At 43.6% G+C, this 24,317-nt stretch overlaps 1 protein-coding gene across 1 annotated transcript in view; it reads right to left on the bottom strand.

Annotated features, from left to right (window-relative positions):
• Positions 1-10,286, bottom strand: part of LOC144828036 (uncharacterized) — an 11,721-nt gene extending 1,435 nt beyond the window's left edge. Inside the window, exon 1 of the mRNA XM_078686173.1 lies at positions 9,210-10,286. Coding sequence (XP_078542299.1) covers positions 9,210-10,286 — 1,077 coding nt within the window. The remainder of the gene's footprint in view (positions 1-9,209) is intronic.
• Between the last annotated feature and the right edge of the window lie 14,031 nt (positions 10,287-24,317).

Here is a 24,317-nt window from a genome sequence, read left to right as displayed (position 1 = left end):
AGCTATCCAATGTTTGTACTTGGCAACATCCATTTGTGAAAAAGGAATTAATGTGTTAGTGTTCAGTTCTGATTTGTACAGTGCATCCAGAATGGTGGCAGAAATGTAATGTTTGGATGACACAATATTATTTTGCACCGTTGTATTTTCAGTTAAGCAAAGGGATAACTCTCCACCAACTCATATGCTTCTTTTTTCCACCACACCTGCGTACATTGCAGACACCCCCTTCAGCTGTTCCTGTAGCATGTGCAACAATGGGTTAGCTTTGCCCTTAGTACAGTCCTCCTTGCTGACTTCTCCAGTGAAGAGCTCGAAAGGAAGTAGCATCTCTGTCAGGCACTTAAATAGGCCCCATTCGTCCATCTAAAGGGTCATGCCTTTCACACTAGAATACCCTAGTATTCGCTTGACATATTCATTGATTGGTCTGTACTGCTCAAACAGAAGGTCAAGCATGTAACAAGTTGAGTTCAAACGTGTTGGCACCTCCTGACTGAGTGCTTTAACTGGCATTCTATACTCAAGTTGAATGATCCTCAGCTGCTTCCGGGCTTTAAAAGAATGGCTGAAATGTGTGCATATTCTTCTGCAGGTGGTCTGTAAGTTGCTGATGTTTATGCAGTGCACGGAACACAGGACCCTGAAATAGCCATCATTGTCCATGGCCTTAACTATATTACTGCCATTGTGCGTGGCAATAAAACCAATGTTAAGCCCTCTTGGGAGCAGCCATTCAAAGACCTTGCTGTTAAACTCTTCCAAAACGTTTGCACCAGTATGAGATTTCTCCATGGCAATCATGGCTACAGTTGCATGTTTCCGAGTGGCATTAAAAATCACAGTAGTGTCATCACCTGAAGATATCTTTTCTCTAACCCCTACAAAAGATATCCAGTGTGCAGTCATGCACATGTAATCAGTGGTCCACATGTCTGTTGTCATGTGGATACTGTGAACAGCACTCTGCCGCAAAGCTAGTCCAAGAGATTCCAGCAACTCGTGATGTAGTGCTGGAATAGCAATTCTGACAAAATAGGTCCAGCTGGGAACCTTCCATTTTGGGTAGATGGCTGTCACCAATTCAAGAAAACCCACCCCTTCCACAAAAGAAAAAGGGAGAAGGTCCAACGCTAACATTTTAGCCAGCTGCGCATCGTACAAACGTGCCATTGGGTGGTTGCGTTCCTACTGCCCCTCTGACCCAAACAAGCTGAGAACGGTAGGCTGTATTTTTTTCCTTTCTGGTTCCACTGATGCAGGTGACTTCTAGATGGGAAACATCCTTTACCATGCAACTTTTACCACGCAGTGCTTTTACAACACAGGTTTTACAACGAAACCCATTACAACGCATTGCACTGGGGGGCGCTCTAGGATAGGGAATAGTTTTAATTTACTATCCAACACCTTCCCTACTATCCACGGGGACTGGAGTTGGAATAGTAAATTAAACTATTCACTATCCAGCACCCCCAAAGCAATGCGTTGTAAAGGCTTGCGTTGTAAAACTTGCGTTGTAACAGCATGCGCGGTAAAAGCATGCGTTGTAACAAAGTACATCCCTTCTAGATGCCAGATGTTGTTAGGCTCAACGCCGACCTTTTTTTTTGTTGCAGTACTCTGTTGCCACCGTAGTGTCTCACTCTCAGCAACAGCTCAGTGGTACAAGAGTAAGAGTCAGGCTGAGGATGTGGGCAGTAGCACTGCACTTCTGGCGACAGGGCTACTTTGTGTTCCAGAGAAAATGTCTCCCTCTTGTTCAGCTTCCACTACGAAAGTATCTTCTACATCTTCATCATCACCAACAGAAATGGGTACAGGTTTACTTTTGTGGCCTTCTTTAAGGTGTTCCTCCCACTGGATCAAGTGGTGTGTTTTCAGATGGGTAGGTTGGCCTCCGGTACCATAGTTTGTACCAAGCGTACCCTGACTAACACCTTGTTTACAAATGGAGCATATGGCAAAGTTCTCCTTCTTACTGCTAACCGAAAAGAAGTCCCAAATTGGGGAGGGAAACTTCCTGGAGCTGCTTGAGGTGCCACTTGTTAATATTAATACATTGTATTTAATCGAATATTAAAAGAACATAACAACATTGTAGCCATTTGTGAGACTTTGACAACAAGGGCTTTCATGTTGCACTGTGTACACTGCGGAAGAATATGAAAGAAGAAGAACAAAAACAAAAATGCCCTGATCCTGTGTGGCATTGGGATTTGTGAATGTGATTGTGCATCATGTGGGATGCAGCATCATTCAGGAAGCTGCAGCTGGCAATGGGGATGGAATCAGTAAGCCAAGAGGAACAAAGGAAAGACATACAGTTATATGGAAACAGCAGCACACTAACTAACTACCACCACAAAATGGCCAAAACCACATGGTCACTCACACAACAACAAGCAGGAGGCCTGTAAAACAATGAATTCAAGTAGGCCTATATTGCCAGACAAAAGAGGCTTAGTAAACAACACAGCTTTAATGCAACAACTGTAAAAACGAAAAACTACAGAGCCAAAAAAAGGTTTGCAAGTTACACAACAACAACCATACCACACACAACCAACAAAGGCATTTATTTAACACACGCGAAAAAAGTGAAATATCCCAAAAAACACAATTCAATGTCATCCATGCCTTAAATGATGTTTAAAGTCAACAGACACCACATAAACAGTTGTTTCCTGCACACATGAGTAGCTCGGGTCTACTGGCTGAAATAGGCCTATAGGTAGACTAGGCCACATAGTGAATCAACTCAGATTAATAATATAGTAAATGTATTACAAAATGTTGTTAACTGTCCTGCATTTTTTGCTGCATGCAAAACAACAAAAAGGGCAGGGCATGTCCATCACAAAGAAAGCTTGCAGGCCTATGGGAAAAGCACACTGGCTGTCTGTACAAAATGGCCGCCAGCCACATGGCCAGTCCACCACCACAATAACAAGAAAGGGAAGACAGACAATGCTAAACAATGCAGGCCTATGGTAAAGCATACTGGCTGGCTTCACAAAATGGCCACCAGCCACATGGCCAGACCACTACAAGAAGGGGTAGACAAACAATGTAGGCATTTATTTAACACACACGAAAAAAGTGAACTACCCCAAAAACACATTTTGCAATTCAATCCAATGACATCCATGCCCTAAAAGATGTTTGAAATTCAACAGACACCACACAAACAGGTGTTTCATGCACACATGAGTAGCTTCTTGCCTACTGGCTGAAAAAGGTCTATTGGCAGACAAATGGGCTAGTGAAACAAATAAAGGGGTCTGCATCCTTACGCCCTTACCTCTCACATACCAGAGAAGTGGCCTGCCTATGATTTATCTCTATCTGCGTAAACATCATGCAGTTAACAAATTCCTGCTAGCCTCCCATCATACACTCAGCAACCATGGGTTTTGACTGCGGGTAGATGGATATTAAGGAATATAATCATAGCTTTTGTCTGTCTCATGAACAGTGGTTTGTGAAAATAAAGATACACCTTCTAAATGCTACTCACTGTCACAGGGATTCTGCTCCTACACAGAACTGTGCATAGAGACTTGGAACCTCAGTGAATTAGGGTGTGCCAAAACTCACCTTAGTACCCAAAATCCCCTACCAGACTAGCAATCAGTGTCTCATTGGTTCTTACAAACTCCCAATGTTTAGACAACCCAGAACATAGACTTAGAATACCTCAGGTAACGTGGAACACATGAACACTCTTTTGTTATACAACCATATCAATCCAGAACGAGGAGTAAATAAGGACACGTGCACATTTGAAATGTTTATTTTCTAAGGCAGTGTTCTCAGGCGCAGTATCTTAGCTAATACAAGCAAACATATTATAAGAATCAAAGTAATCAGCATAGTTACTAGTCCATAGAATACAAAGGGAGAAAGCATGTTAAAATGCTAGAGGGGAGAAGGCTAAATAGCACCTAAACCGTACCCTCCCTTGCTAGTACATTATATTATATCTAAGAAGGTCTCTTTGGGTTTTAGCAGGGCGGCCCCATACCTTTGATCCTAGTGGTAAGGGATCACATCATCTTCCACCAGCTCTATGCATGCAAAACATCATCAAGTGTGTGAGTGTGCTCTGTGCAGTACAATATAAAACGCGCCTAACGCCAAAGTTGGCCGCAGCTGCATGTATGTTATGTCTAGAACGTGGAAAGATCAAACCTCACAACAACCACTGTGTTGAACTAACCTTGAAGGCCTCGGCACTCACTGTACAGACATAGCTTACCAAGCAAAGCTGATACTAATAGCAAAACATGTTATTTTTCGTGTGAAGCAAAATATTCTACTGAGCTAAAAGCTCTAACAACAATATGTGTCGTGTGCAGAAGAAGCAGAAAGGTAAAATGGCGTTTAAACTCCTAATAAGCTCATGCTAACTTAACACAGTGCGAAGGCAAAGCATATCAATATGACACCCTCCCTTTGATCCAAGCACGGATAACACAAGAAAATATAAGATAAGGGGCAAACTTTTGAAAGCAGAGTCCAAGAACGACAATCAGCTCAAATTTGCGCACGTGAAAAAAAAATTTCACCTAAAAATATCTAATAAGCAAGAAAGTTCAGTCATTAGTTCGGGCAAAGTCAATAGGCCTGGGACAGAGAAAATTGTCATATGCCAGAAAAAAATAAAAAAAATACTAAAAAAATGTGCAATGGCCAATTAATGGTGATGAAATACTTCATCCTAACATTGAATATGCAAAATACGCAGCAACAGCTTCCAATAGGAAGTCACTGTTCTCATCCAAAAAAAGTTCAGCCATCCAATTTAATAGTGGGAAAGAACATCAAGCTCATCAATGACCGGAGCCTCTAGCACCATCAAAGGGCAACTCGGTGGGTACTCAATGAAGCTGTGTGCCAAGAAATCTTGCGACGCTGCAAATACATTCCAACGACCCAGTATTCCATGCATCGCTGCAAAGGCCATAATCCCTCCGTCAGAACAAAGCAATTCATGAGCAACGAAGGGGCTTATGAGCTGGCTATAATCCACATCAGGAGACACCGTATTGCAGAGACACAAATCCAGGGCCCAGTCGAAATCGCAGCTCAGGCAATGAAAGACAGGCTGGACACATGTAGAATAGGAAAATCGAAACGATAATCCATAAGCTGCACTGAAGGTGGCAAGTGGCAGCGATCCATAGTATTCAAGTATTCTGTTCCGAAACAGTGCCAGTCGTGACAGCTCGTCTTGAAACACAGGATGTGCATTTATTTTGAATGAAGCAAAATAGCAAAAGAACGCCTGCAGCCAGCGCCAGAAAAATGGGAAATCCACCAAACAGGCTGGAAAAGATCGGATGAATGAAAGCAGGAAAGACATCGAATATACTTTGAAACGAAGTCACAAGGTCGCTGCTAACCACTTTTAAAAAGTGCGCCAGCCCAGTTGTGGAGGATGCATTAAAGATTGTGTGAATTAATTCACCAAAATGTAACAGCAAGTCAGTATTTAATAAAGCATGCACCTCCGTGCGGGTGTTAGCCACTTGAAGGACAAATGTTTCAGGAGCAGATGTGAGGGCAACTACTTTTTGGGACAATAGAGCTCTTATGCGACACATCTTATTGAACTCTGCTTCCAAGGTCGGAATCCTCGGCCTGATGGAAACATCCAGTTTCCCATGCGTGGGTGGATACATCACATTTTTACAGCAAACCACACGCTCACTGACGGTAATGACATAAGCAATGCCTTTTATTAACCCACAGAAATCCTCATTGTTTAATAGTAAATAACTCCCATTTGCCAGTAATGTGAATGTGGGAACGATAGCGGGGTACCTTTCAAAACACATGCTAAATTAGGCTCTTCTTGATTACAGGAGCCGTGTAATTGGATATGTCTACACATTAATGAGTGATCCGGTGTTACAGTGCATTCTTCACCATTCAGATAAACTTCCTTGCCCTCCCTAAGGCATCTATATGGAAAAGGAAGCGACCAAGCCTCATGGAGATAGGAACTGCCAAGAGGCTTGTATCTACCAATGGCAAAATACTTCATACAATTTTTAAACTCGAACAGAGGAAACGGTAGAGTTATTAACCCATGGATAAGCCACGTTGCAGTAGTGGCCTCTGCCACAGAAAAAGGTAAGGATTCTAATCGTTCAATGTGTAGCATGGAAAAAGAAGCATCCTTCATTGAAAGTAAACGTTGCTTATCGGTCAAATTAAACGGGGCAAATAGGGAAGAGGTATTCTTGTAATGCCATGGCACTTTTCCGGCCTTGAGAGTCTGCAGGGTCCAAGCAAACTGCATAACAGAACACAAGTGATTTTGACCATGGTACAAAACAGACACTTCATCTTGCACAATATCAACAACAGATGACACAATATTATCCAATGTGTAAATGCGGGAAGAAAGCGTGTTAATGCTATTATCTACAACTGCCAGAACTTTTTCTAAATTAGCTTGATCTATAGCCCTAAGGCGGGTAGCCGCCTCAATCTGGGATGTCTTCCAGAATTCGTTATAAACAGCATATATCCATCTTTTAGATCTACCTTTAGCCGGGCCTTTTATAAAGTCATTCAGATCAACATCGTCAGTCAGTTTAGATAAATTCAGTTTAACTGACGCCAAGGTAGAATGTTTGAGTCAATTCTGACATAATTTGCCTACAGAATAGGTAGTTACAGAATGGTCACTTTCAAAACGGGGATCTACCCTGAGCTGTGTAAAGCCTAGAGCCAAACCCAGAAAACGATGTTGGCACGAGTGAACACTTATGTGCCAGAGCAACCAGCCATTGGGATCCAAACTGGATATGTTAAAAGAAGAATTTAGCAACAGAGTTTGCAACTCTCTGATAGAAAATTTTGTAGTATTACCCCATCCTGAATATTCTTCCAAATCAGGAAAGGAAGGAGCATTTAATTTTTTAGAGGTAGCCAATCCAAAGCAAGTTGTCTGTGAAATTGTAGAGTTCAAAAACAACATATGATTCGGGATGAGACATGCACGGTGCAAAGCCTCAGTGCGTGCACCTGACAACTTTTAGAACCCCAAACAGATTTAAGGTCATCTGTTTCCTTCCACAACTCGTAGCCTCCAACAGCTAACTGGTCTAGAAAGGACTGTGAATACAATAATTTAGTATCGGTAAGTCTAACTTTGGATATGGACTTTTCGTCATTTTAAAATAAAATGCTTTGGGATTGGACTGATTAAAATCAGAAAAATAGGCGTACTTTTTCAAAAAGGAAACAGAACTGTCTTGTATAGGAGCTGGACAATGTCCCCATTGTGTATAATTGACATTGCTCCTCCTAGTATTAGTTTTATGTAGGTAGTGATTGCCTAAATGCTGGTAACAAAATAAATCACCATAATTAGCAGATTCTAAATATAAATCTTCAGCATCAAAGGCAGCATAATATTTCAAATCAGAAAACAATGCTTCTACGGCCTGAACATCCCAATCATCAGAACGTATGTTTTGTTTTACCATATCCCCCCTGTTAACTCTAAGTACATTAGGGACATTTATAACCTCAGTGGGGCCATGGATTTGAAATTTAACAGCATCCCATACAATCCGATCCAGGACAGGCCAAGCAGTGATGTTAACAAAAGCCAAGTCTCTCTTCAATCTGTGTGCAGTATGTGAGGAGGAATGGGGTGCCAATGTTCTATTGAGATGTTGAATGCATGTTCTCTCTTCGACATAGTGTCCATTGACGAAAAGGAAAAAATAAAACACAAAACCAATTGACATAAAATGGTAAATTGAAAAAAGCACCAGCCAAATATATGTCCAAGGGGGAACCAAAAATGTTTTTTAAATAATCTTGCATAAACAGTAATCCGTGAAGGCTTTCTTGATGTGTGTGAAACAGTGTCAAATGAAAATCTGGATTCTGTGGCCAAGCGAGTTTGTAAATCAGGCATTGATAAGTCAGTTGGGTAAGTGTAGTCAGTTTCATCAAGTTGAGTGCCAGGTAATGTACTCAATAAAGGACTAGAAATTGCAGGCATCTCGAAGGCAACCTCAGGCTCAGGATTCGAAGCCGTGGCCAAGACAGAATTTCTCACAATTGAAGGACATGAGACTGCTGGTATCATACTAAGAAGAATTGGCCACTCTGTGTATCTTGACATTGTCAATGGAGATATACCTGTTTTCCTTACGACCGGGAAGAGGTGGTAATATAACTGGTCTTGTGCCCTTCACACCAAGCACTGGAACTGGAGCTCTATAAGAGGGACCAAATTCTTTCTTGTTTTCGTTCTTCTCCCAAACCAATTCACCAACTTGGGGTAGCCAGCCAACTACTGGGATCTGCAACGCATCATCCGAGGTGGAGGGCAAATGTTCCTTTGCAAGGCTGTCTCTCGTCTCTTGTAGAGTCTGTAAAACATTGTAATGTTCATCTACGTCAAAGGAGGCAGCAACAGCCGCCGAGTCCAGACTGTCAAGGACCGGTACATACATCTTGATACCAAAGACCATTTCGTATGGGGTCCGCCCACCCAGAGATCTTCTAGGGAGATTATTAAGAGCACGCTGCACGCCATTGAGATGGGCCAGCCAGTTCCTGCCAGTGCCTATAACTCGAGCTGTCAAAGATTGCTTTAAGTCACGGTTCATTCGTTCCACAACACTATTACCCTCAGGTCTGTATGGAGACGAAAACTTGACTTGGACCTCCAACGAAGTCAAGGCATCCTCATACGCCTTAGAGGCGAAAGCAGGACCCTGATCCGAATGGAAAGTGCCACAGGCAACAATCCCTACAAAGACACGCAAATCTCCTATGACAGTCTGTGAATCAGCGCTGCGGTGAGGCCATACCCACACAAAGCGTGTGCATGAATCAACTGCAACTAAGATATACTTATACGCAGTATCAGAAGAAAAAGGACCGCAGTGATCTAAATAAACACAACCAAGTGGTTTATTAGAAATTAACAACTGTGTTTGGGGTGGACGCGCAGCAGTTGAAGGCTTGATCTGATGGCAAATGTCACATTGAAGGACATAATCACGCGTCTGTTTGTACAGTCCCTGCCACCAGAAACGCTGTTGTAACTGAGCCACAATAGCCGAAATGCCCGCATGCGCAGACACAACTCCTTCATGGGCCGCTGTGAGCAGTGTGTGTTTGCTATCCACGTTGGGAATCAATCTCTCCCCAACGTCAGGTATTCTCACATTAGGAACTTTATCAGGACTTAAGTGGTATGAATACTTTGGAGGGAACCCCTTAGGATATTTACATCCCTTCTCAGTCGCAGCAGCAGCTGCTAAGATATCATCATCAATCTTACTTTTGGACCGTGTAACTGATGCAACCAAATATGTCGATACTGCTGATTTTGCTGCCTCATCGGCAAGCGAATTGCCAACAGCGTGAACTCCCACGCGCTGATGACCAAGAGAATGAATTACAAACACGAGTGGCAACTGCTCTTTAAGCTCAGCCACCCAGACCCAGATCATTTTATGTTTTATTGTGCTACCCTTGGAATCACGAAAATCATTCTGAATCCAAAAGGACAGGTTTTCATTGTAAGACTGGACACAGTAGTAAGAATCACTCACAATAAGAGTCGTCACACTAGGATCAGCGTACTCCAATGCAAGCATCAGAGCACGAAGCTCTGCCAATTGTGCGGTGCAGTCCCCTAGAGTCTGCGTGTGCACGACTCTGGACTTGAACTCATCGTTCACCATGGCACCTACGACAATGGCGCAGGCGGAAACGTATGCATGCTTAGACCAATACGCAACTTGCGCTGAACCATCAGTGTATATGATGCAATGGAAATCATCCAAAGGCCGCATAGCCAAAGGAGCAGGATGAACAAGTTTATATTGCAAAAACTCCTGCGAATGTAAGGAGGCATCAAAAATAAACGTGACATCCGGAGATGTCAATGATGCTGCCCATTGTCTCCACCGAGGGTGCAAAGCTTTAGAATTTGGTACACTGGCTTTCGTAACTGCCTCTAATGCAGGAAACGGGGTTACAACCAACATGCGTTTTCCCTGTGTCAGAGCACGTTCCTTAAGAATCGCCATCTGCACTGCTGTTAAAACTTTCTCCACAGTGGAAAATCGCATTTCAGCCGACGTGTACAAGTGTGACTTGTAAGCAATAGGTACTGTGTCTCCTTCGTTAAAAGTAAGGTAAGTGAAACCCACCGCCCTAGGGATGATTCTTATCACCAGGTTGGTGTGGTTATCACAAGTCAGTAAGAATTTTAATTCTAGCAGATCAGCCTGCATAGATTGCAGAATAGCCGAGTGTTCCGGCAGCCAGCACGATTTGGTAAAAGTAGGTTGTATCAAAGCATACAAAGGCTTGATATGCTGGGCATATTCAGGAATGTATGTTCGCCCGAAATTCAAAAATCCCAGCAAAGATTAATTTTTTCAGAGTTGTCGGAGCGCGCAGTTGTGCGCATTTCTCCAAGAAGTGAAAAGCCAATCCTTGTCCTTCATTGTTGAGCTCGTAGCCCAGAAACAACACTGTGTACTCTGCAATGTGAGACTTTGCAAAGTTGAATTTGTAGCCGAAGTCTGCAAAGCTACAAATTATGCGGTCAACGCGACACAGATGTGCCCAAAGTTTGTCGTCTGTGAGATAATTGTCATCCACATACGAATACGCATCTGGGTCTACTCTCTCCAAGAGAGAGACTATGCGGGCAGCAAATACTCCCAGACTATTCTTATAGCCCATTGGTAAACGTTTGAACTGTTTTTGTTCGCCGCCGCATGTGAAACTAGTCCATTGGGAACTTAGACCATCCAAATGGTGGGCATAAAAACCGTTGGATATGTCAAGTGTGGTCTTAAACCGCTTACGCACAAGACTATCCACTAAAGCAGAGCCGTGAGTATTCTGTACTGCACAGGTACGGCAATGCGAGTTCAAATGCCGATAATACAATACCAAACGATACGATCCGTCAGGTTTGGTCACAGTAAAAAGAGGGTTATTCATCGGTGACACACATGTTTCAATCACTCCTTGATATTCCAATTGTTCAAGGATTTCCGCGACGGAAGCCTTAGCTTCGCGCCTAATGGGATATTGAGGTTGAGGCTGTGGCATAGACCGCAAAGGAATCTCGTGGTGTGGGGAAAATTTATCCCAACCACAGTGTGTACGGTACAGAGCATGCGCATGGGATTTAGTCCACTCTTCTGCAAAATTCAGCGCATGCTCCTTCGAGACAGTGTGCCCGAAACTAGGGAGGATTACCTCCTCCCCTCTCGGAGCTACGAGCACAAAAGGTGGGGGCCAGTCATTCTCCGCTAACAAAATGTCATAGGTAGTCGTAAGATTTTCCCAAAATACCCCTTTTATGGTACGTTGTATGTCACCTTCAACTAAAAGGACTAGTTCATTAAGTCTTTCAGGGGGAGCTACTCTAGTGTCAGCTGTCTCTACAACAACATAACGATCAGTCGCTGTCACCTTCAGTAGCGGACACAGGGTCTCTCGCACTACGGTAATCTCCGCTCCGCTGTCCAGCAAGGTCAGAGCCCAAGTCTGATTCTGAAGCTGCATTCTCACTATCTGTGGCATATCTCGCTGTTAAAGTGGCGACTTTCTTTTTCTGAAACTGGTGTCTCTTCAGTGTAGAATCGTCCTGCTTGCCTTTACAGTCCTTCGGGCGGGGCTGGTCGCGTCCTTGCTGGCCACCCCGACCTCTGCCGCCTCCTCCACCACCGGTAGATGAGGCCGATGATTCCTGAAAAGAGCGAGGAGAGCGTTGATCAGAAACCTGAAAACGATCAGGTGATTTTATCGTCGCGCAATCGCGCAAGTCATAAATACGTTCTGTGGGTGCAGGCAATGGAGATGAAGGACCAGACTCCTGTTTCTGTTGTTGTTGTTTACCCTGTATTTGTTTTTTTGGCCTATTTTGTTTTTTGGTCTTGGGCTGTTCGTCAGTCTCTGACTTTGGCCCTTGGGGTTGCTTTTTCTCTTTTGTTGAGAAAGGCTTGAGTCCCACACTATTGCGGCCCACTGTCTTATAAGCCGCCACAATAATTCTTGATAACTGTCGGGGTTTGTCGGCATCGAGAACCGCCTGCAAAGCATTGGACACCTGAAAGCTCACCGCATCTCCCTTGACATTCGCAAGTATGAGATCGGAAACTACATCAAAGGAGCCACACAGGCGCATACCCAATTCAACAGCTGCCTCAGGTCCATGCTCATCCTGAACACGTTTAATGACCGTCGGAAGGACAGTCATAGACGGAGTGCCAAAGCACCTCGCATAAACTGTCGCAAAGGTTTTCCCCATGACTCACAGTCACCAATTTCTGGGGTCAAGTCTTTTGGCATGATAATTGTCAGAATCCTGTGTTTTTCACCACAAGTCGTGTTAGGAAATACCGCTTCCAGCTGGTCAAATTTTTCGGCAAGCCAGAAAGGAAAATCATCCTTATCCTGGGGGCGCTTGCCCATTACAGCGTTGACCATTACAGGACTAAGATTCATTCCGCCCTGTCCGGCAGGAAGCGCCGCACCACCTGGGGCCCCGCCCGGGAGATTACGGGTAATGTATTACACTAACGACCTAATCACGCTAATTGGGACTACATGTAGTCGTCTTAGCTCAGCAACGGTACACGCGCCGTGCTGAGGGTGAGGTGTAAATCCAGCCAAAACAGGGCAAGTCGCGCCTGGAATGGACAAGGGACCTAACCTCGGAGCTATTAAAGAGTGGGGTAGGACGCCATTAAACCAAACTCGGTGCTGCCAAGCGTCTATCGGAACTTCTATATGGAGCATACTCCTGCGGCATGTACGTGTCGAACACATTAGTATTTGTGTTCACAGCCAGGAAGGTCACCCACGAGTAGAACATTTCGTATGGGTAAGCTACTTCCGCACTCACAACCATGATCACAGCCATGCCATCCACGGGGACATTATAAGTCTGCAAATGATTGCACACCGCAATGCGACTATGTTGCGGAATGTCCACCACAGCCATAGTGACACAGAAAGAAAGAGGTACAAAGAAAACTACGTAGCACAATTGGGTAGTAATTCAAGGAAACCGTTTTAAAGAATCAAGCTTGAAAAGACCTATGTAAGTATAGGTAGGGTTGTCCGACACCACTGTTAACCGGAAACAATAGTGAAGGGGTTAAGGACTGAATATAGCACTACTCAAGTGTCATGTAATAAGTCCACCAACGATCGGGCGCCATGTCGCAGGGATTCTGCTCCTACACAGAACTGTGCATAGAGACTTGGAACCTCAGTGAATTAGGGTGTGCCAAAACTCACCTTAGTAAAAACTCACCTTAGTAACCAAAATCCCCTACCAGACTAGCAATCAGTGTCTCATTGGTTCTTACAAACTCCCAATGTTTAGACAACCCAGAACATGGACTTAGAACACCTCAGGTAACGTGGAACACATGAACACTCTTTCGTTATACAACCATATCAATCCAGAGCGAGGAGCAAATGAGGACACGTGCACATTTGAAATGTTTATTTTTGAATGCAGTGTTGTCAGGCGCAGTATCTTAGCTAATTCAAGCAAACATATTATAAGAAACAAAGTAATCAGCATAGTTACTAGTCCATAGAATACAAAGGGAGAAAGCATGTTAAAATGCTAGAGGAAAGAAGGCTAAATAGCACCTAAACCTTACCCTCCCTTGCTAGTACATTATATTATATCTAAGAAGGTCTCTTTGGGTTTTAGCAGGGCGGCCCCATACCTTTGATCCTAGTGGTAAGGGATCACATCATCTTCCACCAGCTCTCTGCATGCGAAACATCATCAAGTGTCTGAGTGTGCTCTGTGCAGTTCAATATAAAACGCGCCTAAAGCCAAAGTTGTCCGCATCTGCATGTATGTTATGTCTAGAACGTGCGAAGATCAAACCTCACAACAACCACTGTGTTGAACTAACCTTGAAGGCCTCTGCACTCACTGTACAGACATAGCTTACCAAGCAAAGCTGATACTAATAGCAAAACATATTATTCTCGTGTGAAGCAAAATATTCTATTGGGCTAAAAGCTCTAACAACAATATGTGATGTGTGCAGATGCAGCAGAAAGGTAAAATGGTGTTTAAACTCCTAATAAGCTCAGGCTAACTTAACACAGTGCGAAGGCAAAGCATATCAATATGACAACACGTCAATTTGGCATTACCTGTCAACTCCCACTGACGGCATTGCCAACACGATCGCCTCTTCATAATAAAATAGATAAACGTGTGACCACTGTCCGCTTATATTTGCGATACCTTGTACACCTTATCTTGGAGGTTAGCAGTCTAGTGTTTCCTCACTACGCAGCCGCGTCAAGCGTCACCTTCGCGTTGACGCGTCTCACGTGACCAGAAATGAATACTTCCTCCTTGCTTTCCCCGTACCTGACAACATTCAGGCCAAGGCATGCACGAACAGGCTTCCGGAGAGACTCTACGGTAATAGAAGAAAGTGGTATCCAACTCGGGTGCCTCTCTCTTGTACCCTTTTACCTTTAGATTGGTTTACCATCTGTACCTCTTTTCCGTTTACTCGCAGATCCTATCAGCAGTGTTCCCCCCCTTGGACCCATGATGTGAATCACATTAGTTCTTTAAGTGAGTCAACCTCTCCATGCCGTTACTTTTTATATTTCACCTTTGTTGATGTGTACCCTGTTTTCCGTGCCTGCAAGCACTCACAACAATGCATGGGCATGTTTTATTAGGGGCACATTGTACTCTTTAGCCTTTTTTTAAATGTAAATTTGAATTCAGAGAGCAAGCATTAACATTCGAAATTAGTGTTATAAATGAACAAAAGTTTGTTCACATTCGACCTATGAAATCACGAGCACAGATTTGTTGCCCAAGATGTCATGCACGTATGACTAGACCCCTCCACGTCGGAATGTGCAGGGAGTGGATGTATCAAGCTTTATGAACACAAGGTTGTTCGTTTTGAATTCATTTTGAGCACGTCTCTACACCATAGCTTTGGATCACAAACTGTTTGATTTGGAAGCCAGAAATTAAGTTGACACAGGCGCTATATTGAAAATACATATATGTGTTCTTATGTTTTTATTTTCAGGTTCCAATTGATCTGGGAAATTCCAGAAGACCATACCGGTAGAACCGTGAGTTTTACCACTGTAGGGTTCCACAGGTTAGGGTATGATTTAGCGTGCGTATACCGCAGTGGAATATCATAAGGTCCTTATGAATGCTTTGCACAATTTGCACCCATAAGCTGAAACATGTCGACCAAATGCTACTTTATCTAAAAATCGGATCTTTCTAGCGACACTAACCAGCTAGTATACGTCTGGCACTTTGTTTTTAATAGTTACCAGTTTACCTTGAATAAATTATTTAAGAGGTTCAAATAGGTTACTTTTTAACCTGCACCACCCCACCAAAACTTGCTCCGCTGTAATTTCAGGTGTCGAAGCACACCAGGGAGGCATTCAGCCTCTCTGGTGGGAACCCGATGATGAAGCATGTCACCAACCAGGTTGGTGAGTGAGGGTTCTTTTAAAAACACTTTTGTTTTTCCCTTGCACTTTCGTTTTCTTTTGAGAACTTTTCCAGTGTTTGCATAGTCACTCTTTCGTTGTTGTCCTATTCACAACATGGCCACTAGCCACATGGCCAGACCACCACAAGAAGGGGAAGACAGACAATGTATGCATTTATTTAACACGCACGAAAAAAGTGAACTACCCCCAAAAAACACATTTTGCAATTCAATCCAATGCCATCCATGCCCTAAATGATGTTTTAAATTCAACAGGCACCACACAAACAGTTGTTTCATGCACACATGAGTAGCTTCTGGCCTACTGGCTGAAAAAGGTCTATTGGCAGACAAATGGGCTAGTGAAATAAATAAAGGTTGCAAATTGATTGCATAAGTTGGAGAAAATGAAGTGAACTTTGCAACCTGTTTCCTGTATAAAAGAAGCTAGAAGAAAAATTACATACAAAGAAACAACTAGGCCCCTACTGTAACTACAGGCCACCCACCACAATACATTGAAAAAAAACAATGAAAAGTACAAACAAATGTAGGTGCAATGCCCCAATCAAACGCTCTGATATCCTTCTGGATCAAGTTCGAGCTGTATAAAACTTTATAAATAAATGAATGAACAACACCAATTTCCCAATTTACTTGTGAAAACTCAAATCCAAAAGTCCTCAAATCCAATGATATATGATGCAGCAGACAAAAAAGGATCCTTCCAGCTCCAAATACAAATGAAAAGTGAACAGGAGATTGACAAAGCACTGAGAGGAACCTGCTGGACAGGATCAGAAAGTTGGAGACACCGGGGCACTTCCTTACTCTTCAAAGAATAAGTGAAAAAAGAAAAATAACTCCTTTCCAAAAAAGTGCAGTCAAATGTCAATCTGAGGAGTTTTTTTCATTGAAAATCATAATTTTTGACAGGATTTTATGCTGCTCGAGAGATATTCATCTCCAGATTGCAAATTCTGCTTGTTCGGCATCTCAATCTTCACAAAACCTTCGCGGGAAGTCTGATGGCGCGTCCGAATCACATGTTCGCGACAGTAGCGGCCGGTGGTGGGAGTGCTTCCGGAGAGTGATGTGGAGTGGAGAGGGGCAGAGTGGGAGGTAGTAAACTACGGAATATGGCCAAATACAGGTAAGTAAACAAATAAATAAAACAAATTTCATTGTGTGCACTGCATCGCCCTACCAAGCTCGTACCTTGATTGGGGGGGGCTCACCTAGCCTGCCGCGGGCCTATCCTGGCCCCCACCTGCCTAGCCGGTATGCAAATGCAGGGGAAGGGCAAGGTAGGGCTTCCCACCCCAGATGGCATTTTACTCTGGCCTCCATTGGGTCTGGCTTCGCCTACCCGGCCCAGGTTCAGACACTCGCTTCCTCCTGCATTTTCCCCTGAAGTTCAATATGATGCAGTACTTGCAGCATGTTCCCTGCATCGCTATGCTGCCATTGCAGTCAAGATTGTCTTTTCCCCAACCTTTCAGCCACCACTTTGTTATTAACATCGAACATGTTTAGCTATCCTTGCAAAAAAGGTAACGTATGGCTTTCAACACTGGCTGCTTCACCCAGTGGAGAAGTGTGGCTCAGGGGTTAGAGGCGGCAGACCTGGAGCCTGAGTTCGGCCCTGGACCAGGGTTCAATTCCCTGCCTCGGCGGGTCTTGGGCTCAATAATTCCACGGACTCGATAATTCTCGCTCCGGTGCCTTCTCGACTCATGGCTTCACACTCTGCGACTCTGGGCAATAGCTTGCTTAATCTCCACATCGGCCCCTTGCGGTGGGATGCCTGGCTTTCACCTTGTGGATACCCTGCCAGGGTTATCTCACAGGGGAATACCAGGATGGGTTCCCTAAGCAAGCGCGGAGATGCCCCAGGGTAAGTCATGCGCTATATAAGCTTCATACATTTACATACTATTTTTTTTATAACAGTCAGACTATTTTATTAGTAACTGAATCAAGTACAGGCTTAGCAGCCCTTTCTGCATGAAATGCCCTCAGCTGACAGGATTTTTTTTTAAAAAACAGAATTGTATTTACCTTAATTTACCTTCATTTTCGAGTCAGCATGTTGAAAGCTTTGCAGCTTTCGTGTGTTTTAGATTTTTGTTTGGGCGTAATTACAAAACTTTATGTTTTGTAATCGACAGTGATTAAAGCACTCTCCTGTAACACCACTGTGCACAGGTGATTTCATACAATCACAGGCTTTTCACTAAGTACACACAAATAACCAACTTATGCTGCAGTCGCATGTATGCTCATCTTCCCTCTGCTAAAACTATCAGCCACTAGTCTTCCATTAACATTTACCAAATACTTAACTATCTTTTCAAAGACAGTATCGTACGGCCTCTAACACTGGCTGCTTCACTAAATGTAAATGTATGAAGCTTATATAGCGCATGACTTACCCTGGGGCATCTCCGCGCTTGCTTAGGGAACCCGTCCTGGTATTCCCCTGTGAGATAACCCTGGCAGGGTATCCACAAGGTGAAAGCCAGGCATCCCACCGCGAGGGGCCGATGTGGAGATTAAGCAAGCTATTGCCCAGAGTTGCAGAGTGTGAACCCATGAGTCGAGAAGGCACCGGAGCGAGAATTATCGAGTCCGTGGAATTATTGAGCCCAAGACCCGCCGAGGTGGGGAATTGAGCCCTGGTCCAGGGCCGAACTCAGGCTCCAGGTCTGCCGCCTCTAACCCCTGAGCCACACTTCTCCACTAAAACTCCATAACCAATGAACTATTTCATGAGTAACTTACACAGCCCCAACCCTTTCACATTAAAATAGGCACAGACAACTGAAGCTTTCTTTTAAATTTGGTATTGTAATTGTCTTCATTTAGAAGATTTATAGAAATATTTATAGTATTTGTACTTTTATGTGCAAACCTCCTAGGCAGCACACAATGGTTGTCCCAACCCTAAGAGTCTTTTAAAACACAATTTTTTTACATTGTAGATTCCACCCCAAAATCTGATTTTCAAAAGCTATTTCTTTACTGTTTACCTAAAACGACCACGTAAATTGTATTTACTTTAATTTACTAAAAACGTGCTCAGCCAATAGCAGCTCTATTTTTTTCATATGTTTTGTATTTGTATTATACAATACTTGTTAATTGGATTTATCATTAATCAAATTGCAGTCAGGTAATCCCAGTGCACATACGTGAATTTAAGTCATTTCTGTTGATCTCACCATCGGTTTGTCACAAGGTATACTAACACAATAAAGATTCTTAGGGTGGAGTCACAGGTATCGTTATCTCCCTTAACCAAGGCTATCATCCATCAGTCTACCATTAACATCTAACACATGGTTAACCATTCTTGCAGACACAGTGACGTATGGCCTTTAACACTGGCTGCTTTACTCTAACTGATTATTCATAAGGAAACTATTTGAAAGGTAATTGACTCAGTCACAACCTTACATGCACCCATTACCCTCCATACCAAAACACATAGGTAAAAGACATTGTCATTTACAACACCAATAGCTCTAACTCTCGCAAATGCGAGACCTATTGCATTGCAAATGCTTGTTTTTTCTGGTCGACTCTGTGATTCATTGTAAAATCGGTAGCAGAATGCAGTACTACATATTACCACAAGAAGGAGACTGGGCAACATTTGATGTGTGCTCATTTTCTTTCAAAATGTGGTTATTTGTTTGTATCTCGGAACCACGTAGCTGTTAATCAAGATTGCCTTCCGAACAACTAATGCATCCTTACAATGTATTTTGTTACCAGCAAGTCATTACGACTTACCTTAGTAAAAGCGCTGGAGTTGGAATAGTATAATTTACTATCCCAACTCCAGTCTGCACAACAGTTCGTTCTAATGACTTGAGTGATAAAGAAATACATTATAAAGAGGCATCCTTGGCTTGGTTGGAGCTGTGGTATAAAGGTGGTTTCTTGCCTGCTACAGCACAATCCATGGGGGAAAAGGTCTCTTAAATTTGTTTTTGCAGTCCATGGTGAAAAGACACTCAGGATGACTGCATTCAAATTTTATTTCATCTTAAAGCAATATCAGGTTCAAAGCTAGCAAGGCTAAGTGTGCTGCATTCAATAGGCATTAGTAAAAACTAGGCACCTCATTTGCAAAGTTTTGGTGTAGGGCAGCATCACAAGCCTTCCTGCTGCACTGCCCTACATCAAAATAAAAAGGGAGGAATGCGCTGTATCTATAAGATGTGGTGAATTCCTGTTCTTCTTTACTGCGCTGGCGCTCACATGGGTGCCATGTGCCAACACAGAACCATAGTACAAGGGTGCCTGCATTGAAATAGGGTTGTTTTGTGGGGGATGGGACACCTTCCTTCACAAAAACACCCTTAGTCCACCCCTGGGGAGGTGTAGGCTTTTGCCACATTTCCAGGTTTACAGCATGTTGTAAATCTGGGATTGTGTCAAATGCCATGGGAACATCCATCATAAGGCACATGGCATGCCTCCTCTTCGAAGTGTGAGGTAACCAGCAACCTGTGCTGCGTTGCCTCACACCATATCTATGAGTCCATGAAAAGGCATGCCGGGTGGATTTACAAGGCCTCATTGCAGTAGAGGATGGTGGTGCCTAAAAGTAGTGGGGCGAGAAGCTGACATCTAAGGTGAAGGAGCAAGTGAGTACAGTAAGCTTACCAAAGTGAAAGAGGAATGTTCTGGGGTTGTCACCCTCAGCAAGCTTTTAACTAAAAGGAAAAAAAAACGATAGGTTCAAATGGTGCGTTACGATACAGCATTCATTTCATGAAAACGTGATGCAAAACATTTTGAAAAAAGGGAGCTCAAATTGTATCAAGATTCAAGAAATGTCATTAGAACCATGCCAAAACATATTACTGGCATATCAATGAGTAGTTTGGTTTGCAAGATACCATCCTCTTTGTGGCTCAGTACAGAGCTCTTTATTCATCACCAGCCATATAACAATATTTAAATACCAAACCCAGACACACAGGGGCATATTACCAAGCAATAGCGATAATTATCGCTATTGCTTGGTTAGAGACAAAAATTTATCCCCGACCTGCGGCGATTTTTATCGCAGATAAACCTTGGTATTACCAAGGTTTATCGCAAATGCGATAAAAATCGGCCGCAATGCATGAATATCACTGAAAAGTCAGCGATATTCAGGCATTACCGAGCTAATGCTCTTAGCCATGTTATCCACCTCCCATTGGATAACATGGCTAAGAACTGCTCAGGGCAGGTGTTAGCTTTTGGAGATATTCGCGCTTAGCGTGAATACCTCCAAAAGTTGGTAATAGGAGATAGCGATGTTAGCGACTGTTTCCAGTCGCTAACATCTTGGCACGCCCACTTTGCATGTCATTAGTGATAAATTTCTCTGACATGCAAAGTGGAGCCCAAGATGGTCGCTATCTCCTACTAGCTGTCGCTAACTGGTGTTAGCGACAGCTAGGTAATAGGGAGATAATTTTATCTCCGCTTTCTTGGCTTTTAAAGCCAAAAAAGCGGAGATAAACCCCCTTGATAAAATGCCCCACAGATTTTAATGGCCAAGCTACCTGCGAAAGATAAAATACTGCAAGTGCCATGAGGACAGTTTACATTTCTGTGATTAGTTACTCTTGTAACATCTAACACTGACCAGAGAGATAGGCAGCCAGCAATTGAAAATGCCATTTAGAACCTTACTATATGCTCCTGAAGTAATTATTGTGGGGTTTTGTCAACAGAGAGTTGAGCTGCATTAGGCCACCTATTTGCATTACAAGGTGAACTTGGAATTTCCCACCTGCCCTCACACACACACACCTGTCTGGCGTCCAAGCTGCTGCAGTTCCAGTATAACAATGCTGGCCAGAACACAGTAGGTCACTGGGGGTCTGAAGGCCAGGCTTCGACTGCTCTTAAGAGTCATAAGGCTCTCCCACAGTTTGCTCATCAGGAGCAATAAAGTGAGGGCAGGGGGTACACAGTAAGCCTTAGACAGCCTTGATTACGGTGCCCCTTTCAGCAGCAAAGCCCTGCACTTCCTAGGCCTTTCACTCAGTATAAACAACAATGATTTTCAATGCAATAGGACTTACATTTTTTAGAGTTAGAGCTGTTAATGTTGTAAATGGTAATGTCTTATACACATGTGTTTCGCTTTTTAGTGTAGTGTCCATATATGTTGTGTAGTGGACATATATGTTTTTTTTTATTTGTTAGTGTATTTGTGTGTGGTGTGGACTGTAGTGGTGTAATATATTTATATGGTAGGACTTCATTGGTAACGGATTCTGGTATTAAGATATAGTAGTTGTTAAAGAAAGTATGATTGTCTAAAGTAAAGTGAGAGTGAATTTGAGGAATGTGTTGCTAGATCTAATAAGTTTGTGGAAGAGTGGTTTTACCTGGAGAGTGGCGTGCAGCGGCGTGGAGTGCAGCGGCGTTGCGTTGCATGGTGTTGTCTGGAGCTGAGTGGTGCTACATAGAGTGACGTTGCATGGAGAGGAGTGTTGCCTCAAGGAGTGGCATTGTGTGGAGTGGCATTGCGTGGAGTGGCATTGCGTAGAGTGTCAGTGCTTGGAGTGGGGTGCGGTACGCAGTTTTGTGGAGTGCAGCGGCATAGAGTGGCATTGCACAAAGTGGCATTGTGTGAAGTTGAGTGCTGCTGTGTAGAGTGGCTGTTTCTGGAGTGGCATTGCTTTGCGCGGAGAGGTGCTGCGTAGAGTGGTGTTGCCATGAGAGCAACTGCGTGGAGTGGGGTTGCATTGTGTTGCGTGGAGTTGCGCTGCATGGTGTGGTGCTGCATGGAGTAGCACTGCTTGGAATAGGGTTACCTTGAGTGGGGTGGTGCGGTGTAGAGTGGTGTTGCGTGTATTTGGGTGCAGTGTGCAGTTGTATGAAGTGCAGCAGTGTGGAATGGCATTGCGTGGAGTGGCATAGTGTAGAGCGGAGTTACGCTGCAGAGAGTGGCATTGCGTGAGGTGGAGTGACGTTGCATGGATTAGTACCGCATAGAGTGGCATTGCCATAAGTGCCACTGCTTGGAGTGGCGCTGCATGGAGTGGCTCTGTGTAGAGTGGCATTGTATGGAGTGGCATGCGGCATGCAATTGTGTGGAGTGCATTGGCGAGATGTTGAGTAGAGTGGGGTTGTGTGAAGTGGCATTGCATAGAGATAGTCCCCATCCATAAAAAGGGAAGCAGGGAAGATCCTGCAAATTATAGACCTATAAGCCTGATAGATGTCCTACAGAAGGTTTATGCTAAATACATTATAACTAGGCTTACTAATTGGATGACAGAACAAAATGTACTATCACCATGTCAGGCTGGTTTCAGGCAAAAAACTAGTACAATAGATCAAGTATTTAGATTGATGATCATAAGTTGGAAATATACAAGATTAAAGTCCAGCCACCTATATGTCGCCTTTATTGATCTAAAGGTGGCATTCAATTCCACTCCAAGGGCTCAGCTGTGGGAATCCTTACACCAACAGGTAGTGCCTGATGAAATTTTGATCCGAATTATCAAGTTACAGCAAGACAACTAAGCCAAAGTGCGATGGGGTAAAGGAGGTGAGCTTACTGATGAGATTCCAGTCAAGAGGGGAGTTGTCCAAGGCTGCGTCCTGGCACTGACTCTCTTTCTCTTGTATCTAAATGATTTGGTTAAGCATCTCCAAAACTGTGTGCATTATTCACCAAAATGGGAGGAGATGACATCTCTGTCCTAACTTTTGCAGACAACACTATTTTGTTGTCCCAAACAATTAGTGGCTTGCAGAATTTGCTTCACAGCCTTAATGAGTATTGTAAAGTAAAACGTCTTGAGGTGAACCCAACAAAAACAACATATCTGACTATATGGCCACATGGAAGTTTTAAGAACAAATTATATTTGAATGGCACAGAACTGGAACACATATTAAATTTCGTATATCTGGGGGTCACTTTAGATTCTAGACTTTCCTGGGCCACACAGATAGAGAAGTCGAAGTCTATACTAACACAATACTCTAGCCCCATTGTAATAAAACAATCTGTAACATCCTCTAAAGCTATCACCCCACTCTGGAAGTATATAAGGCCAGAGCCCAAACTGCTGCCCTATACGGTGCAGAGATATGTTTATATAGCGCTCGATTGCCGTGGCGTCTTGGCGCTGTGGTGTGTGAACAAAAACAACGCACTGTATTTACCGGGGATCGGAAGTAAACAACCATCTTTTCAGACCCTTCCTGAAAATGTGCAAATTGGGTTGAAGTCTCATGACCAGAGGCATTTTGTTCCAAAGCTTTGCCGCACATTGTGATATCGCCCTGCACCCCCATCTTGCCCGTCTGGTCTATATGATCCTAATAAGACCCAGGCGAGCAGATCTAAGAGCTCGTGACGGAATATAGGGTGGGAACAGTCTTTGAATGTCCTCAGCACTGCCACCGTATATTGCCTTGTGCACAAGGCATCGAGACTTAAATTCCACCCGCTGTTTAACAGGAAGCCAGTGAAGCGATTTGATTCCTGCTGAAGTTGACTGTCCTCTGGGTATACCCAGAAGTAGTCTCGCTGGGGCGTTCTGTAGGGATTTCAATGTTCTCATTTGGGACTTGTCAATGCCCAAAAATAGGGCATTGCAGTAGTCTAACCTGGACATGAAGAGTGCTACCATCACCGTCTTTTGCAGCTCTTGTGAGATGAATGGAAAGATTTTCCTCTGGGTTTTTAGTGGAAAAAGAAGGCGGAGGTAAGACTGTTTACCTGGGCAAGGAAGTTCAATT

The sequence above is a fragment of the Lissotriton helveticus genome, chromosome 4_1, assembly GCF_964261635.1.
Source record: "Lissotriton helveticus chromosome 4_1, aLisHel1.1, whole genome shotgun sequence".
In the NCBI taxonomy this organism is placed as follows: Eukaryota; Metazoa; Chordata; class Amphibia; order Caudata; family Salamandridae; genus Lissotriton; species Lissotriton helveticus.
The sequence above is the reverse complement of the archived record's forward strand: the minus strand, read 5'-3'. Positions and strand labels throughout refer to the sequence as shown.